Source organism: Cucumis melo, chromosome 12, assembly GCF_025177605.1.
Source record: "Cucumis melo cultivar AY chromosome 12, USDA_Cmelo_AY_1.0, whole genome shotgun sequence".
NCBI classification, from domain to species: domain Eukaryota; kingdom Viridiplantae; phylum Streptophyta; class Magnoliopsida; order Cucurbitales; family Cucurbitaceae; genus Cucumis; species Cucumis melo.
The window spans coordinates 23,254,390-23,279,787 of NC_066868.1; the positions used below are offsets into that span (position 1 = coordinate 23,254,390).

The window sequence follows — 25,398 nt, forward strand, 5'->3', positions numbered from 1 at the left end:
ACAAGAACAAAAACATCACCCAACTAAATAAATGTTTCACTATTATTATTTACTTCCTTGTCGGATATTTTAATTTCCGTTCAACGCACCAAAAACAATACAACTTTATTATCATTATTTGGTCAATCTTAAAGGACAACTAAAAACCAATTTTGGTCATATGTTCTTCTTCTTGTAGTCACTTATATCATCTTCCAAAGTTTTAAGTACATGAACTAATAATCATTTTATATGTGGGTATAAGTTTGGATGATAAATCTTTTTTAGGTTTGTCGGCGCTCTAATCTTCGTGGGCTTGACCTTTGACTCATTTTCCCTAGGTTTGGTCTCACTTTTCTAATCATTGCATGAAAGATCCTTATACACTTGTATTGCCAAGCCAAGCCAACCACACCTTAATTTTTAAGTTAGTATAGAAAGTATATAGTTTAGTTAAGCACAAAAGTAAGGTCATGGTTTTCATTTGAAAATTACTTACCTTTTTCTCTTAGGGTCGTCAAAGGAGAATTTTTCTAATGTTCTTCCACTAAGAGTCTCATGTCGTTATGTGTACCTTTGGCGATCTTAGGGTTGTTAATAATGCTCGAGGCTGCAGGGCACTAGACTAAGTGTGACTCCATTAGGTTTTTATTCGTATATAATCATCTGCCAAGTTGGTCGACTTAAGACTCAAGATTCTAACTTTTTTCTTTTAGAAGGAGTGTTTCTCCATGTTGCCTCCTGATTTTCCTTTCGCTTCGGTCTGTTTTGTGAACTTTGATTCTTGCTTGGAACAATCCTCAACAAGGTCAAATTACAAATTTAATCTATGAACCTTGAGATTGATATCATTGAACTTTAAATTTTATAAAGTATCTAATAGGTCAGTGAACTTTCAATTTTGTATCTAATATGTTCTTACACTTTATAAATATACCATTGGTTCCTAAACTTTGATTTTTGTATTTAATATAACATTGTCATATTAAAACAATTAAGATTTATTGATCAATTAGATATAATTTCGAACGTACCAATCTTTAAAAATGTGAATAGGATTTCCTACGGATTAATAAATTATTAAACACAATATTAACACTACAAAAGAATCCCTTAAGTATCTATTTGACACTTGTTAATGTCAAAATAACTAATTGGACACAAAGTTAAATACGCAAACAAAAACCACTAGATTAGGTAAAGAAATAGACACAATTTTCAAATTTAAAAGGAGTGATCCAACCCTTTTATCTTTCTAAATGGATTTGTATATTCATCACATTAAGTATTTAATATAAGAAATTGATTGTTACTCTTCACTTTATTTCAGTTTAAATTTCCTAATTATTGGAAAAAGAAATATGGTGACAGAAGTTCTATATGTGAGAATATAACATGAATTATGGGTAAGAAATAGTTCCATAGTTGGACATGAAGTGGAAATCATGTGGTCAACATCTTTCTTTTTACTTGCTTTCATCTTTAGCTCTCTTAGCTTCTTTTTTCCTTTTGTTGTGTGTGTGATTAGGATGATTGGGACAAAAGTGAAGACCTTTAATGATGAAAATTGGATTATAGTATGCAAAACAACACTACAACTCTCTCTCTAATATGAACTATATATGTGTTCGATTAGTTTTTCTTTATTCCACTAACTAGACTTGTTAGTTAAGTTATGATCTTTTTGTGGCATAAAAACAAATTATGAAGACTTGATAATATAAAGTTTTGATTTTGTAACATTTGGTTGCCTTTAAGCTTATTAAGAGTTATAAGACCACCCATAAGTTTCATAGTATCATTGTCAATTTTATTAGATAAATCACATCAAATATGACAAATTTAATTTAAGTTATTTTTAGAAAAGAAATATGTTTATTAAAAAAACCTCGAGACTTAAATATACAATTAATTTGAAATTAAATTGATTAAAAAAATATCAATGAATTAAAAAAAGAAAAAAAAATCTACCTCAAATTTCGAATCGTAACTTGAGCCCTCAAACTATTAAAATTAAGAATCTCAAACTTATAATAATAGTAGAAATTAAACACCAAGATGATAAATATTTATCCAACCATAAATCATGATAATTTCCATAATTATACAAATATAAGGATGTAATTTTAACACACATAGCATATATAGAACCATATATTTTATATACAATTTCATCCAAAAATAAGCAACAAAATTGAGACCTAAAATATATATCCATTGTTAAAAGTACTTATCATTGTCGAAATGTTATTGACATATTGGACAATGTGTTCGCAAAATTGAAATATTGATATCAAGATTTATAAAGTTTTGGTAGTATTATATTTATAAAGAAATGAAAAAAGAAGGGCAGTGGGATTCAGAAGTATGAGTAGACTCCAACGTGTGTTTGTAAGGAACCAAACCGCCTTTCACCAATTGCTAATTCACCAACGTCTCTTACTGCTGCTTCGAAATCTCTGCTTTCTCTCTCTCTAAAAACTGATTTTTTTTTTAATAATATATATAATTAATTTTAAAATGATTCTCGTGATCTTCTTTGTATTTATCTCAATATTCTACTAATAAAGATGTTGTTTACTTCACTAATGGCCATTACTAGCTTTATCAAGATTCTTTTCACTTCTCTTTAATTATTACAAATCATTTTCACTATTAATTTTTTAAATGTTAATTATTCGAAAAAGCATGCACTTTTTTCTTGTTCAGTTATATTATTCTTTTGTTATTTTCAATTAGGTTCATGTGATTTCAAATCTTAGTTCCATTGACTACCAAATGTCAAAGGATTTCTTTTCGATGGTTCTCTTGTAATGTTGGAAAGGAAATTAGTAACCTAAGGTTCTAGCAAAAGATGAAAAGTTTTGCCTATGTATTACCAATATTTGGCTAAATTTGTAGGTCCATTTGCCATTCATTTATCAAGAACTCAAAAAGTTTAGGATGCTAATTTGATTACTTTGCTTATGCTTTTACTAAATCTTAAATTTAGTCTCGTTGCTAAATGCTAAAGATCCGTTTTCCTCTCGAGGTATATCCATTTAAAAAGGGAGTGGGGAGGAGATGTGGGAAAATATTGTATTTTTCTATTACTTTGCCCATGTAGAGTTTAATTTTTTATCCAAATAATTACAAATTCTTGGAAAGTGTTCTTTGGAAAGTTGGAGATTGCATTGAGGTTATAAGGAAAGAAATTTAAATACTTTAATCAAATCTCACGGTCGATTTTGATCGGGAGGGATCAAGAGAGACTGTTATAACAATTTATAAAAAAGGATAGTGACCATAAAAGATGAAACTTTGAGGGGTTATTTTTATGTGGCCAATATAAAAGGATGATAGATGATGTATAACTACACAAAGGTGAAAGGTGATGCATAAAAATAATAAGAAGCACCGGAAACTCCGTCACCCTTTTCTCTGGTCTCAACTGAGGTGAAAGCGTGCATTAATTTATCCATGCAAAGGCAACCATGGCAATGGGACAACTCTTTTACCTTACCTTCACATGCATCTCTTCCTTTCTCTCTCTCAAAAGAAGAAAACTTGTGTTCTATTCCAAAAGCAACTACCAACAAAAGCAGTTTTAACCAAAAAGCAAATTAAAGGGTGCAAAAACATATAAATCCATTTCCACCATCGACAAAGCAGGTGTGTATTTTGGTCTTTTACTACACACTCACAAAACTGAAACATCCTAGAGCATCCAAAGATTTAAAACATCTATGTACTTGATGAAGTAGTATATTCAGTTATTTTTATTTGTCAATCATATTTATATTGAGATTAATGGATGATAATTTTTTATGTCAAAAATACTGAATTAATCTCTACCATCGATGTCAAACTTTTTTGTTTTGTAAGGATATATTGGTCTACCCACATAAAAAATAAGTTTTAGGTGCATCCTAAGCTGCATTCATTTTCATGCATCTACCTAATTATTCGTAGTTTTTCCATGTCAACTCTTCTTACTTTTCTTTGAAAATACTTCTTTTCTTTTATTAAAGTAGAATGCACGAATATGGACTCATGAGAAGCACCAAAGTATTGTTGGTTAGAAAATGAGAGGAGAATAAACAGTCTTTGGCCTTCCAATCCAAAGAATCCCATTGCATATTCTCTCGAGTGGAGGGAAAAGAAAAAAAAAAGGAACTTCAAACCATTTTTCGGGTGCCAATGACTTACCTTTTCAAGCTGACCCACACGTACTTGTGTTGAAAATATGCAATCACCACCTGCAAGAAGAAAAGGAGGGATTGATCGGACTCAACAACATTATAATTGTAAACCGACCCATCTTTCTCATTACTGCCTTTGGATCTTCTTTGTTTCGATGTAAAACACAAGATTCCTTTTTCCAAATCTACGTCATAATTCTGCTTCAAATCAACTCAGGTTTTCCTATATCCTAAGTTGAAACATAAATGTAATGGACTAATTTAGAACAGAAAGGCAAACAAAGTTATGAGATAATGAATGAGGTAGGCCAAGGTGTGGGGTCTCTTGTTTTATTCTTTTGCGATTATTTAGGGAAAGAAGTAACTTTCGGCAAAACATGCATCGAGGGAAGAATTAAAGGCCTGATGGTATTGACTTTAAAGCATTCGGTGATGTTTGGTTTGGTAATGTGTGTGTGTGAGTGAAAACTAGAAAACAAAGAGGAAGTGAAGACAGCCTAAAATCAAGCAGCTTGATTTGATTGTGGGGTTCATAATTGCTTGGGTTTTTGGCTGTTTGTAGGGTTGAAGAAGATCGAGAGGCGTGGGGAAAAGGACAGGGACAGGGCATGAAGCTGTAAGGCAAAAACGTCACTGTCTCAATATGGCCAACCTATATAGAGATGATCATTTGTCAATTTTTACACTGACTTGATGGTTATAAGACATGGATTTTGTACATCTACGTATCTCCTTTAGGGGTTCTGATTTACCCTTTTTACTCATAGGAGGGAATCCACTATACTGTAAATACAAATTACAAGGCCAAAAAAGATAACAGAATAAAGATAGATCAAAGCTTAATATGGTGAACAAATATTCCTTAACCTTCAAAACCTAGGGAAGTAGCAAGCAAATTCTTGATTGGCATTTAAAACCTTGACCTGACTAAGTTTCTGACAGTGAAAATCACTATAGATCTCATTAATATTTTCTATCCGGTAGAGAAAGAAAATCTTAAAGCAAGTTCCCACGAACACGTTATGTAGTCAGTTTTCTTACTCTAATGAAACTTACAGAAAAAGGAGCCTCCTCCTTCGGTCTGGTGCAATTTGTTTTCCACTTTTCCCCCTGATCATCTTTACAAGTCAAGAAATTTAATGGAAAAATGAGTTAATTAGCAAAAAATAATACATTTGCAAGAGGGAACTAATGGTAAAGTATTACATTTTTGTTCTGACCGTATACATGGTTAGTCAAAGATACGAAGCTACAAGCCATTTCCCTTCCTTTTCAAAATCGTTTGATACTTAAAACTATGGAACAGAACTTATTTGCTTTTATGATCTTCTATCCAATTTCCTCTCGCTGGATCTTTTTTCTTCAGCCTCTCGCCGTCTTTGTTGCCTGTCAACAGGAATGACACAAGTCAACATTGAACTTTCAGATACCATTAAAAGAGAGCGCTCAGCACTCATATTGTTTCTAAGATGTCTCCAAGGCATTACGATACTTATGCTAATTAAAAAACAAAAAACAATGTCATTTTCGAGAAAGAATAAATGAACTTACGCAAAAGCCATGTATCCAGAGCCAACATTAGCAGCAGATAGTAAAGCTGCATGGGCACTAGCTGCATCTGACCCGCCAGAAATTACTGGATTCCTTCTATCTCCATCTACCTGAAATGCATTCAACAAATACTTAGCAAACAGTAGAGATCGCTTGATATGTACATTACACGTTAGCAAATCATCACCTTATCCCATTTTGATTTTTTGTTTTGTCTTCCATCCCTAGGAATGGCATCAGATGCAGGAGCTGCTGAATGCAATCCACTACTTGTGATAGCTGAAACACCTGTAAAAGGAATTGGAAGATAAACGCTATAAGAAGAAAAATAGCATAATCAGAAAGAGACTAGAGTATATCTGGTACAAACCTGAAAAAGGTATATTTATTTTAGGAGCAGTAACAACTGTACCACCAGGTTGGGTTCCTCCTGAAACAAACTCCATCTTCGGACTTTTCTTCCTTTCCAGCTCCTTCCTCTCCATCTCACGTTTCATGTCGGCCTCTATTACAACATATGAAACTTCAAAAATAATGTTTGAAATTAATAATAAGCGCATGTAAACAATGCAATCATTTGTATTTTGTACCATGTACAGTCTTCACCACATACTAAATTTGCATCTAGCTAATGGGTTAATGTCGAATGTGCAGAGAACATAGACCAACCTAAATGCTTGTTACATTTGAGAGGAGAAAGACAGAAATTCTGTCACTTGTGCAAATTTTAGTTCTTTGATAACCTCTAGACGCCAAAAGATCCTAATCAATGCGTTCACAACAGCAAAACATCACCACGCGACAGCCAGTATTTCTCTAGTAAAATCTAGAGTGAACTTTTCAAATTGTCAAGACAAATGATTATGAAATTTATTTATTCAAAAAAAAAAACCCAACAACAACAAAACTTATTTAATGTAAGGTATTACTTAAAGTAATGTTGTACATGGACCAAGAGCATGTGACTTTTTGATAATGATAAGGAGAGTTGAGAAATAACACAAAAGAGACATACAAAAGGAATTGTCAATGACCTATTTCCGTATAGTAGTCACTTTTATCATATCCATGAGGGTCAAACACTTCCTTACTGAAGCAAGACCCAATCTGGTCAATATCTTGATACCTCACAGCATGTAACAAGAAATCTGGATTCCGGTAGTCCTTCCTATTCCGTACTTCTGCATTGAAGCTTTTTCCAGCTTTCTTATACTCGAGAAACTTATTGATTTTCCTCTGCAAATAAAATTAGGAAAGGAACAAGAATGTCAGGAGAATAAAAATGGTTGAGCCTTGGATTATTGGATAAACTAGATGGATCTGGTTTCTTAGGTAAAATGGATGTGGTTATTAATGACTAAAAGCTACTGTTTTCTTATTTAGCAATCCACAGGGGTTTGCCTCCTTTTAACTGGTTCACAAGGTAAGTCCTACCCAAGTTGCTAAGAATTAAGAACCCAATACAGCCAGCTGAACTGAAATAATTTCATCGCACTAAAACCTTCCACTTACATAATCCCCTGTCCATTCACATTCTAAATTTATGGCTATCAAAGAGGGCCAAAAAAGACCAATCCCCATCAAGGTCAGAAACCAATTAACACTCCTCACCCACATATAATTCATCAGGCCCAGCAACATTTAAACATATCCCAAACCCATATCCTGCTCAGTTGCATTAGTAACCAACTCAGGCTACTCAATTTTTACGAGAAGGGTTATTCACTTGAGAAACTAAAAAGAAGTAAACACATTCCATAGTCCATCCATAACTGTTTTATTTTCTTAACTAAATCTAGATTAACATTCGCATAATATTTTCTCAGAACATAAGTAGTTCTTATATCGGAAAGGAAACTTACTTGCAGATCCTCTGAGCATTTTTCTTTTGGTGGAGGAGGAAGAAACTTGTCCAAGGGATCAATATCTTTTTTCTCTTCTTCAACAGTTTCCTCAACTTTTTCAGTTTCAGATTCTGGCATCCCATTGTTCATTGAACCAGAATGTGGCGATTCAGAAATTTGAGGAGTGGATAGATTGTTTGATGTTGAGATCGTTACAGTTCCGGGAGATGTTCTATCAAAATCACCTGCACCATAAAAATAACTGAAATTAATCACACAGAAGATGAATTAGGAAAAGTTACTATAAGCATCACAACAAATTTCCAGCTGAAGATAGTATTTCAAATTTAACCCTTCAAGTTCATCCATCAACTAAAAGGAAATCATCATGATATAGCCAATCTTGAATCCTAAAAGATTTAACACAACAAAACACCAGTGCCAATAAATAAGTTTGCCGCACATATATAACCATGATAGTGTGAAACAGTGAAAGGGTAAATAAAAACCTACACGTTGCTAGTCTTTCCAAGATATAGTAATTTTTTCAGCCAAGATGCTGCAAGGAGTTCAGCATTTAACAAAAAGAAAACCACTTCTACTTTCTACATCATGAGTTATATTATCATATCCTCAAATTGCCAAACCTAAACCCCACCCCTGGCCACTAATGCTTCAAGTAAACAACTAACATGTCGTAAAACAAACCATTTAGCTATTAAAAACGTTATTAATAGCTAAACAAGTAAGGCTGATAGGAATAAAAATTTCTATAGAACAGATGTGTATTAACTGTGAGCTTGCAGCATTTATAGATTTTAGAAATGAGAAGAAGCAAACTAACACTCCGCAATTAAAAGAATCATACAAACCATTAGTGCCTAAAAGCTCGTCACCAAATGTGACACGACCAGATTCCTCAATTTCTCCATCCTGAATGCAAACAATAGGAACGAAGTATTAGACACAACTTTTCAACAGTCACTACAAATAAGATGAAGGTTACAACACATACTTCAATAAATAAATTTCTCTCAGATAGGCTGGCTTAATTTCCCTACCTAAACTTAACGAACATATTACCCAACAACTCAAAGTGGTTCCGTCAATCTTTGTTCAACACTTCGTTTAATTTAATTATTTATTTGATGCCCCGTTGTTTAAAATGTAGACTTCACACTCTACTATAACCTTAGCCATCAAACGTTTAAAACCTTTGTTCAACAATAAGAGGAATCTAAAATTTTAAAATTAAAAGTAGAGTCATCCGTTTCTCACCAACGAAGTAAAGATGTTGTAAGTACCTCAGCCTCAGGAGACATTGCGGCTTCATCATGACCGTAATCAACTATCGCAAGTGTCCCCCTTCTCCTACCAGAATTATCTAATTGCCCAGTCTGTAATACCATTGGCGACGATGAAACCACAACCTGGGGTGGCTGCGGTGTGGATGACCCGTATTTGAGCTTATCTGGAGTCAAATTTTCACTAGCAACCGGTGGCGTCGAATCATTAGCAGAATCACTGATAATCATTCTATCACTGTTTGCAACCAACTCTTCTTCTGCAACCCTAACTCCAGCATAATCTTCCTCTCCTCCCTCTTCTTGCATCTGTTGCGGATGGAGCTCACCATCTTCTTCTTCTTCTTCTAGGTCTTCAACGTCTTCCATTTCATCATCCTCATCATTGTACATCGAGAGTAAAGCTATTCCTTCAGATTGTTTCTTCTTGGATGCCATAAGAGCTTCGATCCTCAGCACCCGAAAGGAAACAGTTGAATAAGAAAGAAACGATACTTCAGATATCGAAAATTGGATGCCAATTGAATGCAGAACGATTGGGATTTTGAATCAATGGCGATACTGGGAAGTGGGAAGAAGGGTTTTCAGTCTCCAATTGAATTAAAACGAAGAAAATTGAAGAAAATTGGAGAAAACTCAACCGCCCCGACGAAGCTCCACAGTCGGATGATATTGAAATGAGGCTTTCAACTGTTTGAACTGTTTCGTTTAGGTATAAACGGGCCAAAAGCCCAAATATCGTGTTGGGCTTTTACAAGGCTCGAAATGTGGGTTCTCACTTCTCATGTCGAAGTAAGACAACCCTACGATGGAATGGGCAACTTCCATACATCACATTTAAGTCAAAAAATAGGAGAATATATAAGACAAAGATAAAATAATTATATGTATGGCACACAACTAACACCCAAACAAATAGATATGATTGACCTAGATTATTATAGATTGATTTGAATAGTTTATATTTGAGATATAGATTATTTTAGTTCGAGTTATAACAGTAAGTGTTAAAATGTGTAGACTATTTTAGCTTGATAAGATAATAGTAATCACTACAGTAAAGAATAAAAATAAAAAATGAATGTCAAGAGGTAAAAACCGAACGAATTGGGGGTTTTAGAATTATGTTTGTTGTAGGCAATTTGAGACTTTTAAATAGTATTTATTGTAGCAAGAGGTGGTTATTACAGTCTTAGATAACATTTAACCCAAACGGCCCCTTAAAAGCTCATGTACAACTACCATTTCAAAGGTTTCTTCCTTATTTCTAAAAATTAAAAGCTATCGTTGATAGCAACCATCACTAATAGATGTTACCACTGATAATTGTCATCATTATTAGCTTTCAATTTAAGAAGTGTGCTATCAATTGCTATCATTGATAGCAACTATCAATGATGGCTTCTATCAACTATATTAGTGATAGCCATTGAAGAACAAACTTGGTATTTTAAAAAACTTTACTAGTTGTTTGGTCTAGCATTTGTTATTTTTACAAATATTGTATTTTTGTGCTACATTTTTTAATTTATTTTCTAAACTATGTTATTTGCTATAATTTTCCTAATGAAAACTAACAAAAAGATAATTATCAATATAGAAATCAAGTCCAAATTATTAGCAAATACAATATAATGCAAAAAAAGGTATAAATAAAGTAAAATTTTGATCTAGTTTCTAGAGTCTATTAGTACTAAGTCCATGTTGCTAATATGAATTATCACCAGTAAGAGTCTATTTATCAATAGACTTTGTTATATTTACGATTTTTTTAGAAATATTTCTATGTACTATTTGGTCGTGAATGTGCAATCTATTATAGTTATCCTAAATAAATTAGTAGTGGAAAATGTTTAAATTAATTGTGAGTTTGTGAAAGAGACTAACATAACAAGATTTAAAGGGAGGAGAGAGAAAGAATTCATGCTCATGTATGCCGCTAACCGTGACGAATCCAGTATTATTTGTAAAGAGGGACATACGTCCATATAAATCTAATTTTACACTGGAACGAGGAAAATCAATTGACGTTAAGTATTTTATGGAGCACGACGTTAAGTAAGGTACAAATTTAGGCTCATTAACGTCTAAATTTGTGTCTTATATAGTTTTTAAACTTCTGAAAAAATATAAGTAAATCAAGATATCTTTATCGTATGTTTAATGTGTAGTACCAAAAGGCAATATTACTATTGATTGTTTCAAAATTGAAGTTTATTAAGGTTGAATTGAAGACTTTTTTTTTTTTTTTTGCCTAATAAATTTGTTAATTTTTAAGCATTTTTCATACTTTGTGAAATTTTTAAATGCTAAATTAAAAACTTATACATCACATTTTTAAGAGGCTTATTAAAACTATAATTATTGTAAGTTTAGATATAATGTTAAAAACTAAGAATTAAACTTCTACCAACTTAATGCAATTTAAAAGTAACGTTAGAATAAATAACAAAATAGAAAAGTCGTCGTATGTGAAAATTGTTGTTAATATGAAAGTGATGTAAAAAAAATTAATTATATGTTTGATATTTGAAAGTAAAAATTTAGGTCGAGAAAATGAGCTTTTATATATCATATTATAAATATTGGCTTATTAGTGTCTATGATATACTTTGTTATATTTTAAAAAAAAAACGTTACTCTATTATTTCTAAAATTATGACCTATTATAGTTACATTATATATTTTATTAGAACAAGAAGCAATTGGGTTGGGTCGAGTCGGGTCAAATGGCCCAAATAATGTTCTCGAAGCCTAAACCTTGTTTTCCTAAACTAATAGCTCTGCCCATGCTTAATTCAGCAACCTTTTTACGTCTTATTTAGAAAGAGACCAAAGCAGTTGTAGGTTTAGTCCCACCATACATAAGACATGATACCTCCAAATAAGGTAATTTCTACTTTCTTAAAACTTCACTTACCCATATGCTAAAATGTAACTTTTAAGTATTAAAGTAATTTTAGCAGGTACCCCATCCATATATTATTTTAATTATTTTGTAGGTAAACTCTTCCTCAAAATATAAATTAATAGTCCGTCCTAAGTGAATGATTCAATGCCCTAAAAAAACCAATAGAGGCCTTAAAAAAAATCATGATTTCTACTTATTAAACAATTAAATTACACAAATTTGGAATCAGGTAGAATTGAATATTCAATGAATTATTATTTATTTACAAACATACAAGTACATAAATAATAATAGCAAATTTTTATTCATGACAAAATTATTTTAAATATTTATAAAATATAGTAAAGTTTTGATAGATTTTTAATGGCATGTATGAGTGCAATATTGATAGACATTGTGTACTTGTGTGATAAACATTATTGTATGTATTGATATAATTTCAAACAACATTATTGTATGTATTGATATAATTTCAAATTCTATCAAAATGCATAATATAACAACGCATTTTGTTAGAATTTAACGATGCATTTTGCTAGAATTTGATCAATATTTAATATTGATAGAATATGAAATTTTATTATTTTTGTAAATGGTTTGGTTCTTTATTTTTGAAAGTGATTACGAACCGGTAAAAATACACTTTAATAATTTTCAAAATCATGCTTAAAACATGGTTTTTTTTTTTTTTTTATAATTTGAAATCAATTTTATTTATATAAAAATGACATTTAACTATGTGAAATTAAACCTTGATCTTGTTTTGAATTTGAGTTTAAATCACATCTTCAAACCAACAAAAGTGATTTTTAATATCATTTTACAAAGTAAAAACATTTGAGATTAACAGTGAAATTAGATTTGGTAATGAAGATGCATCATAAGTGGCGGCAATGGACATTATTAGTTAAAGATGAAAAAGATATATATAGTGGTGAACATAGGAAGAGATCATGTTGGGTTTCTTTTCACCAAATAATGAGTATAGTACTGTAGTGACTCTCTCTCTCTCACACACACAATCACAATCCACTTCGACTTCGACTTTTCAACTTTTGCTTTGTCGTGAAATCTAATCTTCAATAACTGTCACCTTTCAACTTTAATTACAATATATATATATATATATATATATATATATATATATATTTGACTCATAAAGAATAATAAATAAATAAATAAATATAAACTTTATAATAATTAGGTTTCATGGATATATATATTCATTATGATTGTGCTACACTACATCCATAAGAAACTTCCCAAACCCATCATGGACACACTTGCCATCACCTTCATTTCGCCACCCTACCACTTCTAATTCTCAATGATTTAATTTGTACCCATACAGAAAATAATAAAAACACAATAATAATAAGTAAAGTGCTTTCTTTATCTACACATAAATTATTGATTACTGTTGTTGCATGAACGTAGTCAAATGAACTTTTTCCTAGTTGCTTTAGTTGGAAAAACTGTTCGATAACACATCAGAATTAGTATCCATCATATAAACAATTTAAAGTTTTTCAATTTTTTCAGTATGAAATCTTTTGACACAGTAGATTAAATATGCGTTTGAACTTAAATAATAGGCATGTAACCAATTATATATATATACATATATAGAATTTATAGTGTTTGGAATATGTTACTAGTTAAAAATGCTTTCCAAACTGTAAATTATTAAAGTGCGTTAGAATAAATGGTTAATTATTTGTATTTCTTCATAAATGGATGCATCACGAGAGTGGATAATATCGCTTCATGAAAAATACTAATAACCAAATTATAGAAAAAGACATGACTTTTCGAATGACTACGAATAAGTCTATAAATAAAGTCATTTTTTATTTGGTTGAAAATGATATCTTTTCTATAACCCTTTGTATTCTTCAAAAAAAAAAAAAAAAAAAAGAATTTATCTCTACTATCCAAAATCTTGACGTCTGATAGATTTACAAAATTTCGTTCGTTGATCTTCTAAACGAGGTGCTACTCTTAGAAAAAAAAAAAGGTGATATATTCTATCCTAAGAGACAACTACTCTCAAAACTCAAGTGTTAGGATGAGTAAATTTGTTTTAAGGAAACAACATGAATTTCGTTAGACTAAGATCTATAATTCATATATGATTTTATGTTTGTTACGACGATAATCATGCATTGTACCATGGAGTATTGAATAATTTAAATGATTGTGTTTGTTAATTCTTGTACGTACGAAAATGTTGACTATAAGTCATCATTAAGATTGAATCATTCTCCTACCATATTGTGACATTAATAAAAAATATAAATAGTTTAATTTAAATGAGAGAGAGAGAGAGAGAGAGTGTGTGGAAAATTAAGAATGTTTGGAATATTTAGAGAAGGAAGAAGGAAAGAAAGTGGGAGGAAAAAGATAGATAGAAACTAAAAAAAGAAAAGAAATGGTCAAAATTTCAAAAAATAGGTAAAATCCAAAAGTAAGGTTTTTTAAAAAAGCGGTCCAACCACGTAACTTTAAACCAAACCCACACATGCACACATATGCATTATGCATGCATTTTCAAATTTTCAATCTTTTTCCTTTTTTTGTTTCCCTTTAATTTCTCTTACTTTCTCTTTCACTAATTAACACCTATACACAATTCTTTCCCAATTATATTGACTCATTGCTTATCTCCCTATAATTTGATTCATGATTTTCATTGTCATTGTGATTCAACTATGTTCTCTTTCCGTGAAAGTCGGTTCGATCTTATCGATTTGAGTAGACGAAAAAGTAAACTAAACCATCGATTTTTATAGAGAAGAAATTTTCAAAACTAATGTCTTAACAAAAAATAAAATCAATAATTTATGTCGGGTTTAGTAACTATTTCAAATTTTTGATTTTTTTCTCTGTTTTTTAAATCATATATGTTTAGGTAAATCATTTTGTTTTCCGTATTTTAAAAACAAAATATATTTCTTTTAAAGCTTCATATTTTTTCATTTTAAAATTTTATGAAATAAATTAATTTTCAAAGAGTATTTTCCTTATGAATTGTAATTTTTTATTATTATCTTGAGAGAAAAAAAAAACTTTATCATTATTGGTTTGTTTTCTGTTTTTTTTTTTTTGTATTTTCTTTTTTCTTGCAAATTTTTAGTTTTGTATCCACTTTTGTTTTGAATTGTATTTTCAAATTGAAATTAGAACTAATATTTTATAGATTGAATTTGGCTTTTTTTTTTTACTCCAACACTTTTGTAAATAACAGATGTACATATATCATAATGAAATACTAAAACTGTCTAGGGTTAGAGATTATTTTTAATGGTACATATATATGTTGTGGATTTGATTTGGCTTGCATGTTGGTTTATACAATAAATCAATCGAAATCAAATTGAACCAGACATTTTGGTGCAATAACAAATTGTCATGTCATTTACCAAATTAATTACAGAAATATAAATAATTGAATTTATGACTAATTGGAAGTTGACATATGTCTCAAATTAAAGTTGAAGTCATTTTTTACGATGATATGTATTTTTATGATGACAGTTAAATGAAGTTAATTATTTTAGTCTAATTAAATATTATTTATTTGAGTTAAAGTTCAATTGAGCCCAAATTTAGATAAATAACACTAAAATCCATATGGTTGAGCTAATGGGTCTGATCCATAAACCAACCAAACTCAAGCCCATAAATCCCACACGACTCTATAAATAGAGAAGACTCAATAGCTTCTAAATACTAAACCGCTCCTTGAAGCTCAAGTTTTTTGAAGATACAAATATTATTCCAACATCTAGACTTCAAGAATATCAAGCACTCCGTTTTCATACATGAAGCGTACTTATTTAACTAAGAGAGAATGATCAAGTACCGTAGATTGAACCACATCACATCAAATCAGCACAAAGACAACATCAACATAAGTTCAACTTCACAAAACATGTTTCTCTTGAAACCTAGTACGAACAAATTGGCACATTCGGTGGGATTTCTCTACCTCTCATCTCTCTCGTTATCCAACGACAAGCAAATCAATGGACCAAAGAAAGTTGCATTTAAATCTTATATTATTATAAGTAGTTACACATCCCAATTGTTATAAGTGGATAAATTTAGGCTACTTATTAAGATTATATTTGAAAACTATAATTAATTTAATCCTTTACACGTTTGGACTTCTTAAAGGCCAAGTTTAGGTATAACAATTAGAATCAATGCATAGACAATTTTTCGATATAAAAATTGGAAGTCTATAGTTGATAAAATTATAAGTGGCATACGTATTAATCCTAAATTGATATTTTTCCTATTTATTTTAAAAAGGTTTTCAAATCTTTAACCTAACAGTGGATTTCATTTGAGTAAGTTACTCACATTCAACATCATTACTTAAAGTAGGCAAACTGAGCTAATAGATATATTGACTTTCAAAAACATAGCGCCAATAGGGTCCAGGAATTAGACAAAGTAATAGATGGAAAGGTTGAATGGAACAGAATTTGAATTGATTTTTCTTTACTACTTGTCCATATTATTTTTTAGGGTAAGTTTTGCTCGTTCAATTAATACATTGAAGTTTAGTAAGTATGTATTTGAAATGTAAAGTTGTAAAATTAAGTTTTTTAATAAACTTAAAAAGTAGAAAAAGGAAAAAACATCTCCAAAATTAGGGATGTAAGAATAACCCGAACTACCCGACCCAAATTATATGGGATGAGTTGGGTTAAAATATAATTTAGGTTGAGTTGTATATATTTATTTATATTTATATTATAGATATTTTATTATTTATTTAATAGTTATGGATAATGTATATTGAACTTTTATGAATGTTCGAAATTTTGTACAAACATTAGGAAAGAAAACAAAATTAATACATTCCAACAACTCAACCCGTTTACACCCCTATCCACAATGGTATGATATTGTCCACTTTGGGTATACACTCTCATAATTTTGTTTTTAGTACTATTTCAAAAAACATCACATGATCATCATCTTATCTAACCGATGTGGGACTTTGATCACATTATATATTAAAAACCCTCAAAACAACAAATCATATCTATCACAGAGAAGGAAGACACGCAACCAGTCGAAAAAGAAATGAAAAAGATCGTACTCCTGAATTAAGAAAAAAACAGAACACACCAAAAAGTGTACCTTTCGAAACAAATATGAGCGACATTAATTCCAACGCATTTAAATAATCTTATTCTAACATTAAACAAAAATGTTAAAACCCAAGAGCCATGAAAATCACAGTACATAAATATTTTGAAATGCAATTAAAAAATTATGAGAGATCCAGTAGTTTTGTTTCAAACGTTCATTAATCATAATTAAGTACACCACATTAATTTGTTATAATAAAGAAGGACCATACTGTTTTTCTTGATATAAAACAGGCACATAGCAGCAGCCCATGATTCACTACTAATGATCCAATTAAGCCAACATTAATTTATTAAGCAATCAATTACATAACGATGATTAAAAGAGGGCATTCATTATTATAAACGTAATTAAGGGAACCCATGCAAAAGAATAAAGCAAATCTCTCGTCTCTTCTTTTTTTTTTTTTCTCTCTTTTCTGAGTAAAGAATAAAGCAAAAGGTAAAAAAAAAAAAATGAAGATGAGGGTTAAAATAATAAATAAAGTAAATGGATGATGGGAGAGTGTGAAAGAAGAGACAAGCAATAAGTGGGATTCTTCTACCCTTCATCTTTGTTCTTCCCCCACCCAATCCAATACAATATATATATATATATATAACAACTTCCATACCCATCCACCTCATCTTTCCACTTCTTTTTTTTATTAATACAAATTAACAATATCTTAATGACCTCATAAAATAGTTTAAAGAAAAGATTTCATAACAAAAAATAACAACAAATTTTTACATGGCAAAATTTGATTGATGCCCAAGATGGGCTAAGTAGTTTTGGTTTGAATATTAAGATTGAACTCCAATGTGTTCAACTAATGTAAATGGGAGTGTTCAGTTTTACAATGAAAAGTTTGAGGTTTAGTTTATGCCATTTGCCAAAAACAAAAGTGAGGAATATCATCGCCAATTCCGAAACGTACTTTTCCTCGATGGCATTATCGTCTTTTCGGTCACTAGTGGCACGATCCGTAATATTTCGAGGAGACAAGAGGGGTAAATGAGTCACTTCACACGAGTTCGGTTTGGGTGTGTGTGGGATGAATGTCCTTGAGCAGCCCTAGGACTTGTTGCATTGTCGGTCTTTTCACCGCCGTCTCCGCCGTACATAGATACGCCACACGGAGGCTCTCCACCATCTCCGATTCAGCGCCGCCGAGTCGCAATCTCTGGTCAATCACCTCTAAAGCTTTTCCATCCCTAACCATTTTTCTCACTCCCACCACCGTGTTGGCACTGCCGGGCATCCCCGTTAAAAGCTCCATCAACACCACACCAAAACAATACACATCTTTCTCCACCCCATCTTCGCCGTTCTTCCCCCCGACATGTCGTAATCCAAATCCCCCGATTCGAGCCTCGAAATCATCCGCCAGTAAAATGTTTGACGTCACCAAATGCCCATGAACAATCGGTTTCGATCCGGCGTGGTGAAGATACGCCAATCCACGCGCTATCCCCACTGCAATGCGGTGGCGCGTTGCCCATCCTAACTTCTCCGGTAACGAAAAATGGGACCCATTAACGGTATTGTTGTTGATTTCCCATGTGTCGGTGCTCCAATCCTCGACGTTGGGTTCGCCGGTCGGAAGCTCGTGAAGCCACCGGTGGAGATCACCGTTGGACATGAATTCGTACAATACTAATTTCTCTTTACCTGAAATGGAAGAAAATGGCACAGAAATGAAGTTTGTTTTTACATTGTACGTGGAAATAAATCAGTCATTCAAAACACAGAGCCATTTAAATTTTCAAGAAGAGAAACAGAGTGGAATTAATTGGTTGAACAGAGAAGTCAAATAGGCAAACAAACAATCCAAAAGGACATACAGACAACAAATTTTTTTACCTGCAATGCAGTAACCAAAAAGCGGTAACAAATTGGAATGCTTCAGTGCGGAAAGGTCCTCGAACATGGCTACAGCTTCATCACGAGCAACGGTTCTAGCGGATTCAAGGACCTTAATCGCCACGTGGATATCTCCGGGAAGAACAGCTCTGTAAACGGGCCCGCACCTTCCCTCTGCAAGAAGGGACTCTTTACCGAAATGCGACGTGGCAGCAATCAGATCCTTGAAGGTGAGGTTAATCAACGGCTTCTCGAACATCACCACTGAAGCTGAAGATGGTTCTCTGATGTCTGCGATCCATGAGGATCCTGACTCGGTCTCGAAGGCGAACGGTCCAGATTTCTCCATCTTGAATTGGACTTGGATTGGCGTGGAGATTGCCCATTTGGTTTTTCGCTTCATCATTCTTTTTCGTCTCCATATCGCTAAAACGACCGATACTAAAAACAAACCTGCTGCCCCAAACGACAGGGCAAGAATCAGAGCCTTCGTTTTCGATTTGGGTTTAGCTTTTCTGGCTGGTTCTTTATTGGGTATGTGAGATTGAATGGTATTGTTGTGATGAGGATGTTTTGATGATTGTGGAGGATTTGGGATACCTCTGTTTCCGGAATTTGTTTTGATTTGAAGTAGAGTAATCCCAGTTTGAACAAATGCTGATTTCCCAAATTTCTTGTAGCTTTCGGAGTTAATCACTCCCTTAAACTTGTTTAATGAAACATTCAAGAACTTTAATCCATTAAGCAGAGGAAAATCCGACGGAAAATTACCGGTCATGGAGTTATCCGACACATCTAAATACTCAAGCGAATGAAGAACAGAGATAGGCTTCAAATTCCCAGAAATATTACACCTCGAAACATCCAAGTGCGTCAAATTAGAAAGCTTCTCCAACCCAAATGGCAGATTCCGCAGATTATTCCTCGAGAGATCCAATATTTCCAACCGCGAAAAACCAGTGAGTCGAACCGTATTAGAGAATCTATTGTTGGAAAGATTAAGAGCCCGAATCGAAGAAGAAGGAAATCCGCGACTAGAATTAGATAACTTAAACCCAACAGTTCCTCCAAATCGATTATGCGAAAGATCAAGATGAACCAAAGTGGGGATTCCCCAGAACCAATTCGGAACAAAGCCTTCCAGTGAGTTTCTGGAGAGATCAATAGAGCGTAAGTGAGTCAAATTTCTTAAGAATCTCCAAGAAACAATTCCGGTGAGATTCTTGGAGGGCAGAATAATGTGTTGAACGGAACAGTTGGTGGAATTAACAGAGGTATGAAGAATCCATGAGAGATTGAAGGAGGAAACAGAGTGGAAAGCCCTGGAAACGAATTGGGTATCTGAAGAGTTGCAAGCAGAGACTACAAAAGAAGAAGATACCAGCAGCGCCATGAGAATCAGAATCCTGCAAAAACAAAAAGTGGCCATGTTTTTTTCTAAGTTTCTCTGTTCAAGCTCTCACATGCAGAGTGGAGATGGAGATGGAGAAATTAGAGGAAGAAGTAGAAAGCTGCATTTTATGGAAGGAAGTGAAGTGGGAGTTGGAGTGGGAGGGAAGTAGGAAGAAGAAATATAATATTTGTTTATATATAAATGGACAGCAATATGGTAATAAATAAAGTATATAGTATGTATATATAATATAATAATATAATGTCTGGTGTTGGAATTGGTGGGTTTTTTATATTGATATTGTTGAAAAATTAAAAAAAATTTAACAATTAGGGTTTCTTTCTTAATGGATATGGAACCAGCTCCCTTCTCATTAATAACCCTTTAGATAAGTCACATCACATGTGAAAACTAGTTTCTCTTTGTGATGTTTCATTTATTAAAAAAAAAATATATATATATATATATATATATAAAAGAGAAAGAAAAAGAAAAAGTCAAAATTTCAACATAGAACATCCAATCCCTTCTAAACTCGAATCCAATTCCTATAAACAATTTAGATATATTTTTAAAATTATTAAGCCAACTTTAATAGAAACTAAATCATTAATCTACGTTGCCTAATATAATATAAATGAGTATTTTACCTCTACAATAATACTAATAAATCTGGAGTGTTTTGGTTAGCATTCAAAATACTAATATATACTTTTAACATAGAAATAGCAGTTGTGTAAGAGTTTTGATTAGTGGGAGAAGGTAGAAGGAATTGTTTCTTTTTGAAAATCAATATACAGACCAATTAATTAAAATAAAAATTTGCTAATGGTAACCAATTTTATTGAATACTTGAGTTGGGATTGCATAAAAGATCATAGAAAATTGAAAGTAAAAGCCAAATATATATATATATATATATATATATATATATTTTTTTTTTTTTTTTAAAAAAAAAATTATAAAAATGTGTATTTTGAAAATGAAATTGAAAAGGGAGGTAATGATGGGGAAGACAGTGAAGGAGGGAAGACTGCGTTAGTGGTGAGTATCGGGGCAGCAGCGCAGAGCACGGGGCGGAGATGCCATCATTTTAATTTACATCCAATTTCCATAATTTCTTTATTCCAAATAGGTATTGTATTGTATTGTATTGGATAATTTCAACGACATAAATCCAAAACTCACAACTTCTTCAAATATCACCAACACCAACAAACCTATTACTTGCATCTTATGTTACCCAAACTTTTGAACCTTCTCCTTCTTTATTTTATACCATTTCATTCTTTTTTTTATTAAGTTTAATCAAATAAACTAATCACCCTATTAATTTAAATTTAATCCATTTTAATTTCCCATTATTTTTTATTTTAACTTATTTACAAAAAAAATTTAGGAGATCCTATTCACCATAGATTTTATTGTCTTTTAATAATTTTTTAAATATTGTTATATATGAAAATGTTTAGTGTTCATTTAGATTTTTATATTTTAATTTTTGTGTCAAACGAGTCTATAAAATGTTTAATTTAGTGTACAAAATTAAAATTAAAGTCGATAATTTATGAAGTACTCACCCAACCTATAACTAAAAATATAAGTTCTTACTTATAGATTTATTATAGTGTCTATCAATTAGTTAAGATTTAGAATGCAAATTCCAAAAATTACTCTCATAGAGAGGTAGTTTAGTTGCAATGATATTCTTAAATTCTTAATTAAGAATGACCTTCACATTTACGTAATTGTATAAATTATATTGATTATATAAATTTGATGATTTAATTTTAATCTTTCGTCGTTCTAAATTTGATGATTTAATTTTTATCCTTCGTCGTTCTACAACTTTACCAATATAATGAATCTATTGAAAACAAAATTGAAAGTTTAGATCGTTGTTTGGAATTGCTTGATAATATATATTTTTTAAAATAAACAAAACGCATATATTTGATACCAAGTATAGATTTCGTTTTAAAAAATAAAAGATTCCTTGTTTTCAATAATAAAAGTATTTATGACTTACTTATTATACTCAATTTTTTAAAAAACTGAAATGAACATAATTTTGAATCCAAATATACATAGATAAACAACTTAGTTTACAAAATATAACCCAATACAAAATTTATCAAAGTCTATACAAATATTTGGTGGAGTGGTAAAACTTGTATATTTCAAAATTTAAGACAAAATACTTTTACCAGTAAAGTATGGGAGTATATTTCAAAAAATGAAAACAATTTTCAAAAGCCTTTTTAAAAAGAAAAAAAAAATAGATTCCTTCGCAAATTATAAACTGTCGGAAATAAAATTTAATTAGATACCAAACAATTCTTTAAAGCTAAAAAAAAAAAAAAAAACTAATTAGTTGTCGAACGATTCCTTGAAAATTGATTGTAGACACTTTTCTAAATGTATGATCAGAATGACTAATTCGTAATTTTACTTTCTTTTTTTTTTTTTTTTCTTTCTTTCTTTCTTTCTTTTTGACTAGTAACATTAATTAAATATGGTTGTTGAAATAAGTTGGAAGTGATAATTTGATATTGGTATTTTAGGTTGACGAAGTCATTGCATTTAATTTTAGTTGTGACGACTTGAGCAAATACAGATTTGACGACATGTGGGTCCAAGTTAATAGAAATTAAGAATGTATGCATCAAAATTTGTCAATATAAATAATTTTAATTTGTAAAAGACTAAAAGAAAAAAGAATAATAATAATAATAATAATAATAATAATAATAATAATAATAATTGAGAGGTGAAGAGCGGTTTGTTATGTGGAGGCTAAAAGGACCTCCGCGTATTCTCCATCATTACCAATTCTTTTCACATTCACACCTATTTCTAATCGTTTTTAAAATCAAAACAAAAACTAGATAAAAGCTTTGCTTCCACGTACTAACAATATGAAGTCTTACTTTAACAAATAAAAGTAAAGTTGCACATCTACCTACATGGTATATGATATATCTTGTTTTTGTCAACAATTAATGATTTAAGATGATGTTAAAATAGGGTGCTTTGAGATGTTTTTGGTTCAAACTATTACAACGTTGATTCATTCTTGGTTAGGAGATATAACACAATTTCCTCTTTGACCTATATTTTTCGTTAATAACGTAGTTTTTTTAATCTAAATTTTTGTATAATAACTTTAACGATGATGTAGAAGGGGGAGTATAAATTTTGAATTAAAATTTAAAAAAAAAAATAAAAAGAAAGGAAGTATGAGCAGTAAAAAAATATTGAAGATGTGAAATGATATAAGGTAAAATTATGTTTAGATGAGTAGTGTTTAGTGGGTATAATGATTTTATAATAAAATAGTATCATAAGGAAGAATATTAATTGTTGATGTTTTTGCTTCATTCTTTTTAGCATAGTGTTCCTTCCTTTTGGTTTCTTTCTTTCTTCACATTTTTAATTTCGTCCTACTTTGGCTCTCTCATCACTTTGGTTTTTCAACATTTAATAATATAATAAGGACGACTCTAAATAGACAACTTCACATTCTTTCCAAAACTTTGAATATTTAATTTTGTTAAATAATTATACATTTATTCTCTTGTTGATTAGATTTCTATGACGTACTTTGCTTTTTCTTACACTCCTCTCTTGGAGATTACTACTGTAGATATAATAATCTTGATTAAAAAAAAAATTAAAAGAAGCATAAGTACGTGTAATTATAGTTTAGTTGTTAAAATGATTTGCACCCACCCACTACTAACAATAATATTATATGTGTAATGATGATTTGACGGATGCCTTGATATACTTAACTTAATTTAGCTAACACTAACGATTAAAACAGATGACTTGAAAGAATAATAATTAAGACATATAATGGTAACTATAGTAAGTTATGAGTTACCTGAGAGACAAACATATTATGTTGTAGATCTAGATTTTATTATAGGAGTAGAATATCAACCAATTCATGAATTAAAAAATATTAGATTTGTGTTATGCCGACATGAACATAGACAACATCTTATTTTATTGTGTAACATATATGTAAACACTTAGACTAATGAATAAGTGCTTGTTACGTTCTAACATTGTTAATTATTCTAATCATTTAGTACGGCTGTTCACTCTATTAGTTGAAATGTATCACGATTTGAGTCGTTCGATTAATTTGATTGTTTCGACACATGTACATCGTCTTTTCAATTCATACTATCATGTAATAGGGTCTACATGTGTCACATCTATCGCCTCGTCATTTTTTTTTTCAAATCTTCTCTTGGCTACAACTTATTCCTTTGGTGTCTAATTTTATTGATTCAAAATGCATCGGAATCTTCTCACTAAGCTCTATGCCATGAACACTTTAAACACTAGCTTTAGTAAATATTATTTGCTATCATAAGAAAAAAAAAACGATTTAATTGAAGCTCATAAAGCTAATGTGTTTATATATAAAATTAATATATACAAAAAAAAGAATAAGATTTGATTCATATGGTCCAAACACAAAGCAATTATGGTATAATCTAATATTGAACAACTTCATTAGAAGGGTCACATGGACCCAAACAAACCTAATTACTAAATTTCTAATCCACTTTATTCCAAAGGCAACGTAAACGGTTCGTTTTGGTGACCCACTGGCAAATTCCGATGGATTTGGAAGTTGGCAAAACCACTTATTCTTCTCTAATTAATCAGACTTTTCAAAAAAGTGGTCAATTTTCCACCTGCTCTCTCACGTGACTTATTTGGCTTCTTTGTTTTGCCATTTTCTCTCTAATTCAATTAGAATCACTTTCTCCCCCATATACTTCCAAATCAAAATTCCAACTCAATTAAACCCAACAAAAAAAAAAAAAAAAATCCCAACTCAAATTTTCTCTTTTAATTGTTTTTTTTTTCTTTTCCATTTTTTTTTATCATTGTTTAACATCTTTATGTGTGCAATTCTAATACTTTTGCTTTTGTCTCCATAGCAAGGGAATTTTTCTTCTTCTTGGTGTTATGTTTATTTTGTAATGTAAGAATGCATCCAAAATTGTTTGAATTGATTAATAGAATTGAGTTTCATCCATCCATTCGTGTATAAATTGAATAGACACTCCTCTCATTTTCAATGATTCTAAATACTAAAAACTAAAAATTTGTACTTGTTTAGTTGTTTTAACTATACAAAAATTTGGTCTTCATTTTATTTTGTTACTTTTATATTTCATATTTCATGTATAACGTA

The 25,398-nt window shown here is 31.1% G+C and overlaps 2 protein-coding genes across 12 annotated transcripts; both read right to left on the reverse strand.

The window, feature by feature from the left end:
* Window positions 1-3,179: 3,179 nt before the first annotated feature.
* LOC103486971 (uncharacterized) lies at window positions 3,180-9,533 on the reverse strand. 11 transcript variants are annotated; one of them, XR_007816223.1, is made up of 11 exons: window positions 8,860-9,533; window positions 8,428-8,488; window positions 7,574-7,800; window positions 6,746-6,947; window positions 6,082-6,216; window positions 5,899-5,999; window positions 5,712-5,821; window positions 5,381-5,546; window positions 5,217-5,278; window positions 4,168-4,217; window positions 3,180-3,547 (listed from the first exon to the last, which is right to left on the reverse strand). XR_007816223.1 is itself a non-coding variant. In XM_051080554.1 (10 exons), exons 1-9 carry the CDS (start codon window positions 9,295-9,297, stop codon window positions 4,211-4,213), a joined length of 1,335 nt encoding a protein of 444 aa, XP_050936511.1. In that variant the 5' UTR covers window positions 9,298-9,533; the 3' UTR covers window positions 3,180-3,547; window positions 4,168-4,210. The 11 variants fall into 11 exon arrangements, 5 of the variants coding, with proteins under 5 accessions (XP_050936511.1, XP_050936513.1, XP_050936509.1 ...); XR_007816220.1 differs by having other exon boundaries at window positions 5,367-5,546; XR_007816221.1 differs by having other exon boundaries at window positions 3,180-4,217.
* An 8,090-nt stretch (window positions 9,534-17,623) lies between these two features.
* Window positions 17,624-20,509, reverse strand: LOC103489326 (calmodulin-binding receptor kinase CaMRLK). The gene is made up of 2 exons (XM_051080557.1): window positions 18,785-20,509; window positions 17,624-18,592 (listed from the first exon to the last, which is right to left on the reverse strand). Exons 1-2 carry the CDS (start codon window positions 20,211-20,213, stop codon window positions 17,946-17,948), a joined length of 2,076 nt encoding a protein of 691 aa, XP_050936514.1. The 5' UTR covers window positions 20,214-20,509; the 3' UTR covers window positions 17,624-17,945.
* Between the last annotated feature and the right edge of the window lie 4,889 nt (window positions 20,510-25,398).